Source organism: Lissotriton vulgaris, chromosome 12, assembly GCF_964263255.1.
Source record: "Lissotriton vulgaris chromosome 12, aLisVul1.2, whole genome shotgun sequence".
Lineage (NCBI taxonomy): Eukaryota > Metazoa > Chordata > Amphibia > Caudata > Salamandridae > Lissotriton > Lissotriton vulgaris.
The window spans coordinates 679,416,261-679,431,709 of NC_141700.1; the positions used below are offsets into that span (position 1 = coordinate 679,416,261).

At 40.7% G+C, this 15,449-nt stretch overlaps 1 protein-coding gene across 1 annotated transcript in view; it reads right to left on the bottom strand.

Moving 5' to 3' along the window:
- The window catches only part of LOC147677998 (DNA topoisomerase I, mitochondrial-like), a 1,183,590-nt gene that overhangs the window by 53,164 nt on the left and 1,114,977 nt on the right, over window positions 1-15,449 (bottom strand). The window contains exons 24-26 of the mRNA XM_086945880.1: window positions 13,386-13,513; window positions 13,155-13,249; window positions 7-156 (exon numbers count right to left, since the gene is read on the bottom strand). Coding sequence (XP_086802006.1) covers window positions 7-156; window positions 13,155-13,249; window positions 13,386-13,513 — 373 coding nt within the window. The remainder of the gene's footprint in view (window positions 1-6; window positions 157-13,154; window positions 13,250-13,385; window positions 13,514-15,449) is intronic.

The following is a 15,449-nucleotide window of genomic DNA, read 5'->3' on the forward strand; positions in this document are numbered from 1 at the left end:
TCTTACCAGGTGACCGAGATCCTGGGGTCCAGATAGTTGAGTTTGGAGGTGCCCAAGGCAATCTGTTTATTTTCTTCTCTGTCCGTTGCCTGCACCTCCAGTCTCATCAGCTGATCCTTTGTCCTTTGCACAGCTTTTTTCTTGCTCTCCAAAACCCTGCGTGGAGCATATAATTGCACTGTTAGATTTAGCAGATTTTTAATGCCTTCCACGTTCAAGTAAATAGCCGAAAAATCATTTTTCATTGTAAAAATAAAAAAGGTAATTTAGCCTAAAAAGAGCAGAAAGGAAACAACTGTTTTTCGCAACCTCAGACTGATGGACATCCGTACTCCACATTATCGTCCACACAAAGAAGCTTGACCTAGAAACATTTGGTACAATAAATACAATTTTAATAGAGGTGAATCATTATTGCTGTATGTAGGTAAGCAGTTTAGGCTGTGTACTTAAAAAGAAATGCTCCAAATCAAACGAGGGTCACCCTTGTAAGATACAAAAGGGACAGGATAGTACAAAATAAGGAGAAAAAAAAAAGATTTCTTTCCTTACATATACTATATATACACAACTAAAAACGTGGGCACTTTGTTTATCAACGGAAAAAATTATCAATTAAATGGACAAGAGAAGACAAAAAACACATCTAAAAATTAGATTCCAAGTCCTTCAATATATGAAATCAACTACAGAAATTATGTAAAAATATGCTTATTTGCCTTTATAAAAAAATATTTTGTATTCAAGTAAATCCATCAAATATTCAGTCACAATTTACAAATTCTAACATATGATGCTATCACTGTGCATCTAACAACAAATTCCTTCATCTAAGACCACCTCTACATGTTATACATTACATTCATATCACAAATTAAAGTGTATATCAGTTTTTTAATCGGAGTATGTTTGAATGCATAGTACTATATATGGATGAAAAACACAAAGACCTATTTATCCAGTTTTGCCTGGTCTACATATGTCCGCTTTTGCGGGACCCAATGGTACTACGCTTGTGTGGCACGCTGATTGATGCGACAAGCCTCATAAACAGAAACCAATACCTCCCAAGGCGTTTTCTCTGAGTTAGTCAGAACGCTAAACCAAAGCCCTGAAGGTAACAAATTTGACGACTGAGTAAGAATTTAGGCATGTAGTTGACCCTATATGGGTAAATTAATAGGTAAAATCAGGGAATGGCAATTGCCAAACACACTCACATTGATACATAAATGCAGTTTGGGTTCGATATTCAATATTTTGAATAAGAACCCTACTGCGAGAGTTTTAATTACCAAAACCAATGGATGGACGTTCAAATTTATATTATTAACTGACATGACTGCCAAATATATCAAAACATTAGGAGCACTGCAGCAGAAGCAGAGACAGGCTCTTTTTTAATCACCAACACACCAAGAGGCCCTTGAAAATAGAGCTTTAACTGAATTGGTGCACCAACCTGCACAACTGAAAACAGCCATTTATGCAGGCCCCACCGTCACCTCCAGTGCCAGAAATGTTTGAATTAGTAGGAACATCTTCCTTCCCACAACATAAGAACTCACCACGTCCAAGTCCTGACGAAAAACCCTGACTGCTGATGGGGTTGGAAACGCATTAACAACAGCGTCTGGGAAAAGCAAACCCCATTGGCTTAGGAGAAGGCTTAGTTAATTACCTCCATAAGCCACTATCAACCAAATTCATGGGATACCTAGAGCTGTGCATATAGGCAGGAGTATGAATTGTGGTAGTAAGCTGTGACTTGCTACTCCGCCTTGATGCTGTTTTTGATTTATGGACTGGTGATTTATGTACCTTTTTTGTATTTTTGTAATTGTCCTTTTATTACACACAAGTTATCAATGTATTATACACATTTGCAAATACTGTTTCATATTTGTTAATTGTTTTTATATTTCCTATGTTGAAAAATTTCATCAGTTTGTGTTGTCCTTAATGTTTGATATGAATTGAATGTTGTTGAATTTACGTAATAACCTAGAAAAATTGTGAAATAAATCACAAGTGCCTATGAATTCATTCTATTGGCTCTTTTCTTGATTAAACTTCAAATAGTAGCTACTAGATACTTTCAAGTATATAATTATTAGTGGTCTATTTCAGTTAACTTAGGACACAAGCCTTCCTTAGGGTGCAAATATATAAAAATACCAGCAGCATACCTCTAGATAATTAATAATGTGGTTACATGGGAAAGACGAGACCTAAGTTCTGTTTCTCGGGTTGTGAAAATCCGTGTAAGGTTAATAGCAGAATTCATTAGTGTACAATAGAAAGAAGAAATACACTGTTAATAGTGAGTAACCAGTAGGTTTTTGTTCCGATGTATCATTTTATTGATTTACAGTGCCATGACTAATTGAATAATTAAAGAAAGTTCCACAAACAGGAAAAACATGGATGCATTAAAATAACAGCATCCTTGCATCCATTGCCTTTTAATGTATTAATTAAAAAAAAGGTAAGACATTTTTAAGTTTCTAGTATTCGATAAATAATATAAAAAACATTCTCACTTGCTCTTCTCATTGTACTGTTCATTGTAGGGCAGGCTCTTGGAGGCATTGGATCAGTTCTATGACTTGTGTATACAATTGCTCATAAAATTTAAATTGAGTACATTTTATTGAGAATAGGCAAATTAAGTAACTACTGAGCTTTAATTCAATCAAGAAAATTCAGGCAATACCAATATCAAAATGAGCGATATCCTTATTGTTTTCTGTTTTTTTCTTGAAATGTTTATCCAGTCCATTCAAAATATTCTGGATAAGGATATTGTTGCTGAGACTCATACTCCAGACCTGTACGTAATGCATTAACAACTGCACCACCTGTGCTCCTATGCGCGTGTTCTTTTCACAGGTACATATAATATAACCCCGATTTATTAGTGACTTCTATATAATAGCAGGGAAGGTAGAATCACAGTACTATCCTCAATATTATTAAATAAATTATGAGTTTTCTAAATTAAAGTATGTGTTAATTTGGACTCTATGGTGCAAACATTCAGTGGAACACTTCAGTTTGGTATTTCTTGGTTATAAAAAAAAAAAAATAAGATTCAATGGATGTTATGTTATGGCATGAGGCACCAAAGAGGTGCAGCTCCCATGTTGGACGCCCAAAGTCGGATAATTCCTGGTTGAGGTGAATTTATATACAAAAATGGATATAAGTAAAATAATGAATTACTGTATGTGTGATATATTCTAACTTTAAATACATTAAAAAATATATAATTTTAATAAAACAGTACACGTGTTTGCCAGAAGACAGATGTATTCAGAACAGGTATATAACGTATTGTTCAGTAATTGGTATGTATCTTTTTGTCCTCCTTTGTATCTATAGAAAACATCTTTTTGTGTCTTTGTCCTGAAGAAGATGGAAGAAAATAATACTTTATTGTTCACCGAAACGCTGAGTCGAGAATGTTATGTACATTTTAATTTGTGATCTGAATATAATGTATAACATGTAAAGGTGTTCTTACATGAAGGAATTTGTTTTTAGATGCATAGTGCTAGCATTATATGTTAGAATTTTTAAATTGTGACTGAATATTTGGTGGATTTACTTTAATAAATAAAGCATATAAGCATATTTTGCACAATTTCTGTAGTTAACATATATTAAAGAAGTTAGAATTAATTGTGATTTTTTCCTCTGGTCGCTCTCAGAATATGCCCACTTAAATTATAATTTTTCAAGTTTTTCTCCAAAGTAAATGCCCACGTTTTTAGTTTTATATACAATATATGTAAGGAAAGGAAATACTGATTTTCTATATCAAATGAAACGTAACAGCCAGAACTAAACCCACTAGAATTTGAGCATGAAAGTTATATGTAGCTTTTGGCGATGCTACAAAAAAATAATTTAGTGTTTTAGTGCCAGTCCATATAGAAGCATAAGTCATTCATGCCTTTTTGTACAGTAAATAAACTGTGACCGTATGGAGTACCCATGCACTCACCTGACATTATAGCCTTTACCATACAAAAGCATTCAAATTAAGCAATGAGGAACGTGTGTGTTCCTTACTTGTCATTCCAAACCAGCATTGGCACAGTCAATAGGCCTGGCCTTGGCAAGCTTGTGCCATATTATACTTCTAATTTTTATTGCAAGTGTATACCCTAATAAAATATACTAAAACAAGAAAAATGTAACCACCTAATAGTGTGAGCTAGCTGTTTGCAATGAAAAAATACATTAACAAATATATAATTTTAATAAAACAGTACACGTGTTTGCCAGAAGACAGATGTATTCAGAACAGGTATATAAACCATTTTCTGTTAGAATGCACACCACAGGCAATCACGATTCTTATTGAAGCAAAATAAATACTTTGAAATACTGCAACATGAAGGGAAAAGTTTAAAACATACAAGGATGAGTAAATTAATAAAGGATCATGAAATGAAAGAAAATGCATTGGCAAAGTATTGGTCTACCAGGCTTGAGTCTGAAGTGTACTTCTTTTTATGCTTATGTGCTTAATGTGCACATTATTAGGGAAATACCATCACTCACTGCCAAAGGCTGAAGTGTGCTGACCCATGCTGTATGTTGGAATGAGAAGAAGCAAACTGTGAATGATACCAGAACAGACAAATGGAAGTATAATGCTGATCAAAAGCCACTCTATGAATGAATATTAGCATTTTGTAAATTCTTTTATTCTGATCTCAAGAGGCTGAAAAGACAGCTAAAGTAAATCTAGGCTACACCCAGAAAACGTAGGGTTGGATGTTGGTCATTCCTAGCATCATGGTGCTAAATGACAGAATCAGCTTATTTTGACAGTAAGCTTAGTTTCATCCAATAAAGCAACATTCAGAATGGCTTGACTTCGGGAGCAATACAGGTTCTATTCCACGGGCAACTAAAGAGAGTGGGCTAAAATATGGTAGTTTTGGTTATTCTGGCCCCAATTTGCTGAATCAGAATTGGTCTCGTTCTTAGGCCACTGACTGGCTGAGGTTTATTTTGGCTCACATGGATTTGGGGACCCCTTTATTTAGAATGGGATATTTTTCCCTCTATCCTTGCACGAATGGTGAAATACCAATAATCATCGTAAAGCTAAGGGATGCAAATAAGGCATTTCAACTAATAAAAAACACATGTCCAAATAACGCAGAAGTAAGGTTTGCTGTGAAATGAGATGATCCACAGTTATAAGTGATTTGGATTTATATATACTTGTTTAGAACAATGGGATCACCCGCATTACGTTAGGGGAGGTGGAGATACCGTAAGTTTACTACGAGGGAGCAGTATAATGAACATATATTTAAACAGGGGCGCCATTTTTGGATTATCGTTTATTTCTACTTAGTTTGAGGTCTTTTGAATATCATGACAAATAATAGGAACTTATCTGAGTAAGAGAAGAATGTTTATCTGGTTAGGGGTCTAAGTATATATTATAGAAATTTGATAATGACTTATGGACAAATTGGTTTTCTCTTACAGAGTAGTGTTTGACTTGTACATGTAGGATATATAGTGACAGGAACTAGATTAGTTTGAAACATGATTTATATACTTTGAACTTAAGTACTTTAACTTTATCTCTCGGATTCCGTGCACTAGGGTGATTAAGTGAAATCAATACTTTATTACTTGTGTTTGCTATACTTTCTATGCTTTCACTAGTGGTGAATTGGGACTTTTATCTGATCCATCTACTAACTAGACTCGTGATCTTGATCTTAATCTTATAACGTTTCAGATACAGATGTACTTGGAAAGATTGTTGTGTTTATATTATTTATTTTGGGTTGCAGCCCTGATGAAGTTATGTGTATACTAACTAGTGCATGACGAAACACGTGTTGGCTACACTTCTGGATCATTTGACTACATTGTTGGAACATCACACACATCTGAACTGGAAGGAGAACTTTTGTTGGATGTGGTTACTTTTGGAAATATTGAATAACGATCAAATGAAGAAGGACCTGTTTCTGAACTGTGATAACGTCAAATACGGCTGTATCTATATTTGAAATATTTCGACTTATAAGGAATAAATTACCAAATGATGTTTTTTGAAATGTATCTACTTTAAGAGTGCTCAGGGCGGAACTTTATTTTAGTGCTAAATGACAGAATAAGCATGTTTTGACAGTAAGCTGGCAAACAGAGTTGAATTGCTTTTCAGTCTTTAGTTTCATCCAATAAAGCAAGAGACAGAATGGCTTGACTTGGGGAGCCATACAGATTCTAGTCCACGGGCAACTAAAGAGAGTGGGCTAAAACCTGGTTGTTTTAGTTATTCTGTCTCCAATTTGCTGAATCAGAATTGGTCCCCGTTCTTAAGCCACTGACTGGCTGAGTACCTACGGTACATTTTGTTCTTCTAGATATGTTGAAGGTACAGAATTGCAGAGGGTGACCCATGGTGGTGCAAGGGGGAAGGTTCAACCAGGAATGCCTCAATGGGCATGTCCCATGATGGGATAATGTCCATTATTTGCCTGCCACATTCGTGCCTGTAGATGTGGAATCTGGAAAAGATGAATTTGGTCAGCATCCACAAAAAAAATAATTTAGAGCCACACACAACCCTAGTCAGAAGCACAGTCTTGATTTCAAGAATCGACTGCAATTATTAAGAAGATGAGTTCTGCCCTGGGACAGACATCTGAAGTTCTAAGGGATATAATTGAAAAAGTTTGAGCTTATTACTCTACACCTGCAACATTTTAGGGGAATCCGATATACTCCAGCTGCAGTCTGTAGAAATGCTTATTTGAAAAAAACTGGATGAATCTTCCAAAAGGCCCAGTTAACCTTGCACTTAAATTAAAACTCTGACAATTGAATATGAAACTAAGGTACTGGTAAAGAAGTTTAAAGGATGGTGCAGATTATTGGTCAGCATCTGAGAGAACATTCAGATAGTGGCTGAAATGCCTGCTACCGTGGAGAGATTTGATCTCTTGGATAAAGAATTTAAGGAAAAGTTTTTTAGGCTTTGAACCGGTCTCTTATTATTTCTCACGACCTTCAACAGAACGATAGGAAAAGTTAGAAAACATGTGATTGGAAAATACACCTAAAAACTGTCATAAGTGATTGCAGGAAAGACCTCAGTTGACTCATCTGTTATGTACGGATTGTAAGAGTACCTTACAGCAGTACCTAAAGGATATAAAGCAAAAAATATAAGACAATCAATATTGAAGATGAGACTGGGCCAAGTGCCAGCCGTTATGGAGTAGAAATTGCATTTTGTTTCCAAAAAAGCGGTATCAATCTGAGGGTTATTTGCCCATGTTGTATGCAATGTCCCTTGTCCTTACGCCATATATTAATCTGCAGTGCTTTTAATCCAGAAAGAAAGAAATTCTTCCCATTTTTAGAGAACTTCAGATACAACACCTTTTGGATTTATGGTCTATCATATTGGCATGCAGTAAGGTCAGGCTATGTTACATAGTCTGCAAATTTCTGTAAATAGTGAATAGCCTGAGCTAATATGGTGATTTGTAACTTTGATGTGATAGTATTATGGGAGTGAAGAAACAACTGTTTAACTTATATACTTGATTTTTCACCTTATACTACATGTATCCCAATATTTTATTATCCTATTTTATACACTACATACTGGCACTTAACTGTCATAAATGAAATTAATTACACTTACAATTTAAGGAGTAAAATTGTACAGTAAATTGGATTAAACCTGAATGCACGAGGTCCCTCTAAATAAGAATAAGGTAGTGGCACACATTCGGAGAATAGGGAAAGGAACTGTGCTTTAAAACAAAATAATTGGCAAGAGGTACTATGAATTGAGGTTGTTGAGATTTTGAAAACTATATGAAATGCGATTTCATGACGGGAGGGGCACAGTTAGGAGAGAGAAAGTCAGTATTGCTGGCTACTAGGTAAAGTTCAAATATTACCTACAAGATAGAGAAAGTAGGTTGATCCACGATGAGAGTTTTGGAAGAAATTAAGTGCTTGCAGGTTGGGAAGGGGTATGAATACATTCAGTTTTTAAATTTAAGCATGTATTATGTTGTTTCTAGATTCACAAGAAAGAATTAGTAAGACTTGTGCGCCGTTTTTTGGCTCAAATCACACAAAAATGAACTTAAACGTACTGCAAGATTATTAAGTGTGGACAACTAAAAGTTACACATTAACAATACTGTGAAGTGTTTCACAATGGGCTTGCAGTTTCATTGTGCTCTTTTAACAGCTGTTACTCCGCTTTATCAAGAAACAAAAAGCTGAATTGAACCTCATGCGGATCTGCCCTAAAGTTTAAGGCTGCATGGATTTCAGAGGCACAAGGTTTTGCTCAGTATACACAGACAGTGATTTGAAAATGCAAACCAAAAAAACAAATGTTGTGCATTGAAAGAGAAACGTGGGCAAGAATCAATTCTGCTTTGTGCTTGACATGAGGAAAAGTGGGTTGTGGGATTAATTTGACAGTATGTCACAGAAACCGGCATCGAGCTAAAAAGTGAGAAAGAGAATGCATGGGAATTGTGCTCCAATTAGCCTATGGAAAACAGACAATTTCAAATGGGTTAACTTTTTAAAAATACAGGCTCTTGACTCAAATCAGAACATCACTCAACAGGAAGGCACTAAGTAGACAACTGGTTGCAGAACTCCCTTCTGCCTGTGGAAGTGCTGACAAATGTTATTCCTGTAGTCACTACTTTGAATCCACTCTAAAAATATTTTGAGTAAGGAATGCTGACCTTTGTTTACCCTCAAAGAGAAGAGGATTCAGGACCAGCAAGACCAGCTAGAACTGAACTTTGACAGTGGTCTCTGGTGGAAGAATTGAAAACCTTTTTACCATTCTGAAATTAGAATGGCCTGTGTCTAAGGAAAGGCACTTGAAAATATATATTTTTTTTTTTGTGTTCGCCCGTGTTTCTGCCAGTTCGCGAGGGTTTTTACAATTTCGCAATTTGCGAACTTACCTGTCGGGTCGCAAGTTTTGCGAACTTGTTGTTTCTACGTGTCCAGCCTGTTTGGGACACTCTTCTTCATCACTGCCACTCTCTGTCACCACTGCCACTCTCTGACTACTCATGCCACCCTCTGGCCCACCCATGCCACCCTCTGTTTCATCACCACACCCTCTGGTTGTCCAGTGTACATTATTTTCGGCAAAGCAAAGCACACCTTCCCTGCCTCAAGTGACCTGAATTAATTTGGGGCTGATTAATGTGTCACAGAATATTTTTTTAGCTGGCACCTGCTTCCTTAGTGCGCCCTGATTAGTGATCTTTTGCACTTGCTAAGTGCTTTCATTGTTGCAAAATTAGTTACAACACCTGCCCTGCCCCAACTGACAATAATGAATTAGGGGCTGATTAATGGATTTTAACTTCCAGCCTGGCTCCTGCTTGTCTCCCTTAGCTGTAATTCAGGACCTTTGTGGCATATGTGTAACTATTCTGAGGTTCAGAGCAGGGTCACATAATAGTTTCAACTGGCAATTGAACTCTGGAGGGGCCCCTCAGGAAGCACTACAGGAAATGGCTACTAATGATGAGCCTGAACTTTTGAACCTGGTAAGTAGTTACTTTCAGTTTTGCTAAGATCGTATTTCTGCAATTTTGCACTTATTCGCGGGGCGCGAACTCACGCGAACAGTGCGAGCAGTGCGAGCAAAATCCGCTGCTCGCGGATTTGCGGATTTTGCGGGAAATTCGCAAATCTCGCGGATTGCGGATTTCCCGAAAATCCGCAAAATCCGCGAGCGGAACGGATTTTCCGCCCATGCCTACTCTGGATCAGTCGAAGAGCCAGGTCTTGAGGTCCTTCCTGAATGTGCACAAGGTAGGGGAGTGCCTGATGTTCACCGGGAGCTCGTTCCAGGTCTTGGCCATGATGTAGGAGGAGGCTCCTCCTCCGGTTTTGTTTCTGTGGATGCGGGGGACCTCTGACAGGGCGAGGTTGCGGTAGCAGGGTTTCTCTTGGGTGCGTGGAAGGAGACTCTCTCGTTAAAGAATTTGGGTCCAATGTTCTTGAGGGCTTTGTAGGCGTGGGTGAGGAGTTTGAAATTGACTCTTCTCTATGGGGAGCCAGTGGAGGTCGCGTATGTGTTGTGTCATGTGCTCGCACTGCGGAGTTCCGAGGACTAGTCTGGCTGCGGCATTCTGGATGGTTTGGAGCCTGTGTAGAAGAGTTCTGTTGATTCCGGCGTAGAGGGCATTGCCGTAGTCAAGTCTGCTGGTTATGAGTGCGTGGGTGATGGTCCTTCTGCAGTCAGAGGGGATACATTTGAAGGTCTTACCTCCGTAACTGCGAAGGCAGTTGAAGCTGGTGAAGGTGACGACGTTGATCTGGCGCTTCATGGAGAGGGAGGAGTTGAGGAGGATACCGAGGTTCTGGGCGTGGTAGGTGGGGGCGGGTGGGCTTCCAAGGGCAGACGGCCACGAGGTGCTGTCCCAGGCGGTGGAGCAGGGTCCAAGGATGAGGACCTCGGTCTTCTCTGAGTTGAGCTTCAGACAGCTGTCCTTCATCCAGGCTGCCACATTTTTAATTCTTTCCTGGAAGCAGAGTCTGGTGTCTTCATGAGGGAGAGGATGAGCTGAGTGTTGTCGGCGTAGGATACGATGCTGAGCCTGTGCTGTCTGACGATGGCGGCAAGCGGGCCATGTAGATCCCTGTGGTACTCCGCAGTTGACATCAGTGGGTTTGGAGTGGAAGGGAGGGAGTCTGATCCTCTGGGTTAGGCTGGAGAGGAAGGATTGGATCCAGTCGAGGGCGGTTCCTTGTATCCCTGGTTGTGGAGTCTGACTGAGTGTGTGATGAGAAACGGTGTCGAAGGCAGCAGAGAGGTCTAGCAGCATGAGGGCCACTGTGTGCCCCATGTCCAGTAGCATGTGGATGTCATCCATGGCGGCTAGGAGTGCAGTCTCGGTTCTGCCGTTGCTGCGGAATCCCAACTGGGAGGAGTCTAGGATGGAGTTCTCTTCGACAAAGGTGTTCAGCTGGGTGTTTACAAGTCTCTCAGTGACTTTGGCCATGAAGGGGAGGAGAGAGATGGGCCTGTAGTTTTTCAGGTCGGTGGGGTCGGCTGTAGGTTTCTTGAGGAGGGGTTTCACCTCTGCCCAATTCCACTCGTCCGGGCAGATGCCGGATGTGAGGGAGGTGTTGATGGTGCGATCAAGTTCAGGTGCGATGGTGGTGGTGGCCCTGTAGAATATGTGCGGTGGACAGGGGTCCGTAGGTGCTCCTGAGTGAGTGTTCTTCCTTGTCGTGATGATGAGTTCGATGGTAGCGGGATCCCAAGAGGTGATGGTCGGCTTGCCGGGGGTGATGGGTATGGGGTGGTGTCTGGGGCTGGTTTGCTAAAATTGTCGTAGAGGTCCTTGATCTTCCAGTGGAAGTAGGAGCTGAGCTTGTTGCAGAGTTCCTGGGAGGGTGTAATGTTCGTGGCTTCGCATGCGGGTCTTGCGAACCGCTGCATAATGTTGAACAGTTCTCTGGCGTTGGTCGCGTTGGTCTGGACTTTGTCTCTCATGAAGGCCCATTTGGTGTCTCTTAAGCGCTAGTGGTATTTATTCAGGGTGCTTGTGTGGTTGTTCCGAGCTTCCGTGGTTTTCTTGTTCCGCCTGGTTATTTCTAGGCATCTGCAGTCGCATCTGGCTTCTTGGAGTTCTGTGGTGAACCAGGCAGCCTTCAGAGGGCGTTGTCAGGCGAGGGGGGGCAGAGTGGTGCGAACTTGCCGGCGCAGCAGGAGATCCAGCTGTTAAATTCCCTGGCTGCCGTGTTGGTCGTGGCAGCGGGGGTGTTTTGACGTAGGGTGGAGTGGAGGAGTTCCTCTGTGACCTTGCTCCAGTTCCATCGTGCCGGCGTGGGGGGAGCTTGTGTGCGGTGGTGGTGTTGAAGGTGACGTGGACGCAGTGGTGGTCTGTCCAGGGGGCTGGGTGGTGTGGCTGAAGCGTATGTTCGTTCCTCCTGCGAAGATGGAGTCGAGGGTGTGACCCGCTCTGTGGGTGAGTGTGTTGACGAATTGTTTCAGTCCGAGGTTGGCGATGAGAGTGATGGAATGGGGTTCGTGCTTGTCAAGGTGGAAGTCCAGATCTCCGAATGGGAAGTAGTCTGTGGAGGTTATGGCGTGGGTTACGGCGAGCTCGGCGATGGTCATTGTGGGCTGGGAGGGAGGTCCTGGAAGTCTGTAGATGAGGGTGCCACATAGTGTGGTCCTAGGGCTGGTCTGGATCTGATAGTGGAGGTGTTCCTCATTGGACCGGTGGTCATTCGAGCTGGAGGTGGAAAGTCAGAGGGTGGTCTTGTGTGCGCGGGTGAGTCCCCCTCCTGGGCGGTGGGGCCGTCCTTTCTCTGGATGTTGTAGTCGTCGGGGATGGCGGTGGCGATGTCAGGACTGGAGGTGGCATTGGTCCAGGTCTCATTGAAGAAGGCGACGTCTGGTGAGAGGGTGTTTATCAGGTCTCAGATTTCGATGGGGTGACGGTGCAGGGAGCGTACGTGGAGGAGGATGCAAGTCATGTTCTCAGTGATGCGTGCATCCGGCGGGCAGTCAGCGGTCATGGGAGCTCTGTCGACGGTGAAGGATCTGCGGCAGGGTTTGCAAGAGAACTGCCTGTGGGTGGTGTTAGGCGAGGATCATGTGCAGTCAGTGTGTCTCCCATGGTTGAATGCATGGAGAGTGGTTGAGTCATAGCAGAGGGGTCTAGGTGAGCCAGGGTTCCTGGCGCTGGTCGCTGTTGGGCTTGCCTTCGGCGTGCCAGTGACGGTGATGCGGGGGGAGAACCCCCGTAACAATAACAATACTAATAATACAGAGAGAAAAAAAAACAATCATACACACAAACTTTTACTGATGAAAAGTGGTATAGGACAGCCTTTTATTTTTTAGCAAAACGGAGGGCATTAGTGAAGGTTTAAGAAAGGGAATAGGTACAGTCTAGTTAAGGAAGTAATAGGTTAGGTTTCTATCCCTTAAAAAAGGATGTGCCTTGTGCAAAGCAGGAACTACAAAGCTCAAACACAAAGTGAGTGGTGAAGATTACATCTACAAAGCAATAATTATTTAATAAATGAGCTCATCGCCACACAGCATCTCCAGCACAATCCCACTATTGAAGTTTACTCACTTCTGCAGCTTGTCACTCTCACTCTTCTTTGCGTCCTCCTTGGCTTGTTTCAACTCTGTTTTTGCTAAGGAAATCTGTTCTTTCTTTGCTTCAATCTGAGAGACAAAAAAAAGCGTAAAATAGAACTTTTTCTGAGCTAAATGTTGAAGAAAAGAAAATCCACTAAATCAATAGTGAGGAAAAATACTCATGCTGAGGTGTATATTGCAAATCCTTCCCTGGATAGCTTACCTTTGCTTGAAGATTTGCCATGGACTGCTCAAACGTCTTTGGTGCAGCACGCTGATGGTTGCAAAGTATTGCAACCGCTCGATTGGCTCTATTGTAGGACAATATTTTTGATGGAATGGCTTCATTAGCTAGCAAAAGAAAACCATATGATAGACATCAGATGAATTCATTATTGCAGGAGGGCAGACGGTACATCGAACAGGGGTGGTGATAGGTTAGTTGGTGGGGGGGGGGGTTAAAAAACTAAGAGAGACCATTGTTTTCTCAGTAACAGAGGCATTAGAATAGAGAGCAATGGATGATACCAGAAAAGCAACATTAAAACCAAACGTAGTGGCGCCCCAATTCAGAAGACACATTTCAGCCACAAAAACACAGCTTCATCTTCTCAAGTAGCTGAAAAAACAGATACATTAATGCACCCACCATATTAAAGTGCTTACAACACTAACTGAAGTAGCTCCACTTATACAATTAAAATGCTTTGTTCAGCTGTAGAATATGAACATTTCTCTACATTAGTGTCCTTACAAAAGTGACCAAAAACGTTTAAGCTCAGTTATGCTTCTAGGACATTGTTACAGAACAAAACACATGTTTAGAATGCAGCAGAGTGAACAATGGATGAATTGCACTGATCGATTTCTGGAACTAATAAACATTAGGTCGTTTTTGCAGAGGGAGATGAATTATATAGGTGCATGTCTAAGTGCAGTACAACCATTTCATTTTTAATATATTATTTATTAAAAACAAAAATAGAAAAGGAAATTATCTGGAGTTTGCAGAGATTTATTGTTGACCGAAAGAACAAAGTGTAAATTAATCTGTAACAAAATTACAATCATAATCACTTATATAGTTTAAGCAAATAGTTCTACTTGCATGTCTCCAATATATCAGTGCACAATCCAATAACATGATGCTTATGTTTTCTGCATGCAGTTTGTGTGCCACACTCTTTCATACAACCTCAAATAACAGAACAACTATATGTAAACAAGTGCAAGTATGGAAAGGGAAATTAGAGGTGAAAATAAAAATTAGGCCATAAATCAATAATTTTCACCCCCAAAACTGATCTATTTACCAAATACACATTCTTCAAGGCTACACAAGCCTCAATGACATATGGAGACTCCACAAGTCTCATGCGCATCTGTTCATTTTTGTTTAACGCCCTTCCCTGGAGAATATATTTGTCAAAAATCTTATTATAAAAACAAATCTTATATTAAGCATCCCTTCCCAGCTCAAGATGACATCATGTGATTTGAGTGCTGTAGGAAATTAGATTATTAGTGGGGGCAAATGTACATCTACCTCTGGCAATAAAGCCACTAACACAAACTAGGGCTCAGAATAGGTCTCAGAAAATTATTCCCATGCTCAGCCCTTGGTAGCTTTGCTGCGAGAAGGCTGGCTTAACTTCAGAGACAGGTATGTAAAGCATTTAAAAACACCATTTTAGAAAATAATGAAGACAACACATAATAAAAATCCAACACCAATTTACAAAAATAGGAAATATTTTTAGCTTTAAAATGACGCTAAAAATTAAAATAAATCCAGTGTAGGGAACCGGAGATATGATTTTTTTTTAAAGATTTAGCACTATATTGCACATAGAAATCTATAGCGCCTATTGGAACAACTGGTTGCACTAGACTAGTCTCTCGAAGCTCTCAGCCAGTCTGGATTTGGTGAGGGTTCGCCGGCCTGCCTTGCGACGTGCTTCCAGTCAAAATTATTAAAGTCAGACCTCCGGAGCTTTCCAATGAATGAACCAGTGAGTGAGGCCAGCTCGAAGGTGGGTGGCTTCACTCTTGCAGTTGGTCCCAGTCACCTTTCCTACGTTCAGACTTAGAAACTTTAATGGAGCTTTTATCTCAGAGGTCCCTCATTGCTCTTCACAAGGCAGGCTTCGGTGAGGGTTCGCTTGCTTGGGTTTCAGCCAACTCCCGGTCAAACCCTGGAAGTCGGAACTCTGGAGCTTTTCAGCGGGACGAACCTGGACAGCAGGCTGGCTTGCAGTTGAGGTTTGCAGGCTTCGCTGGCCAGGTC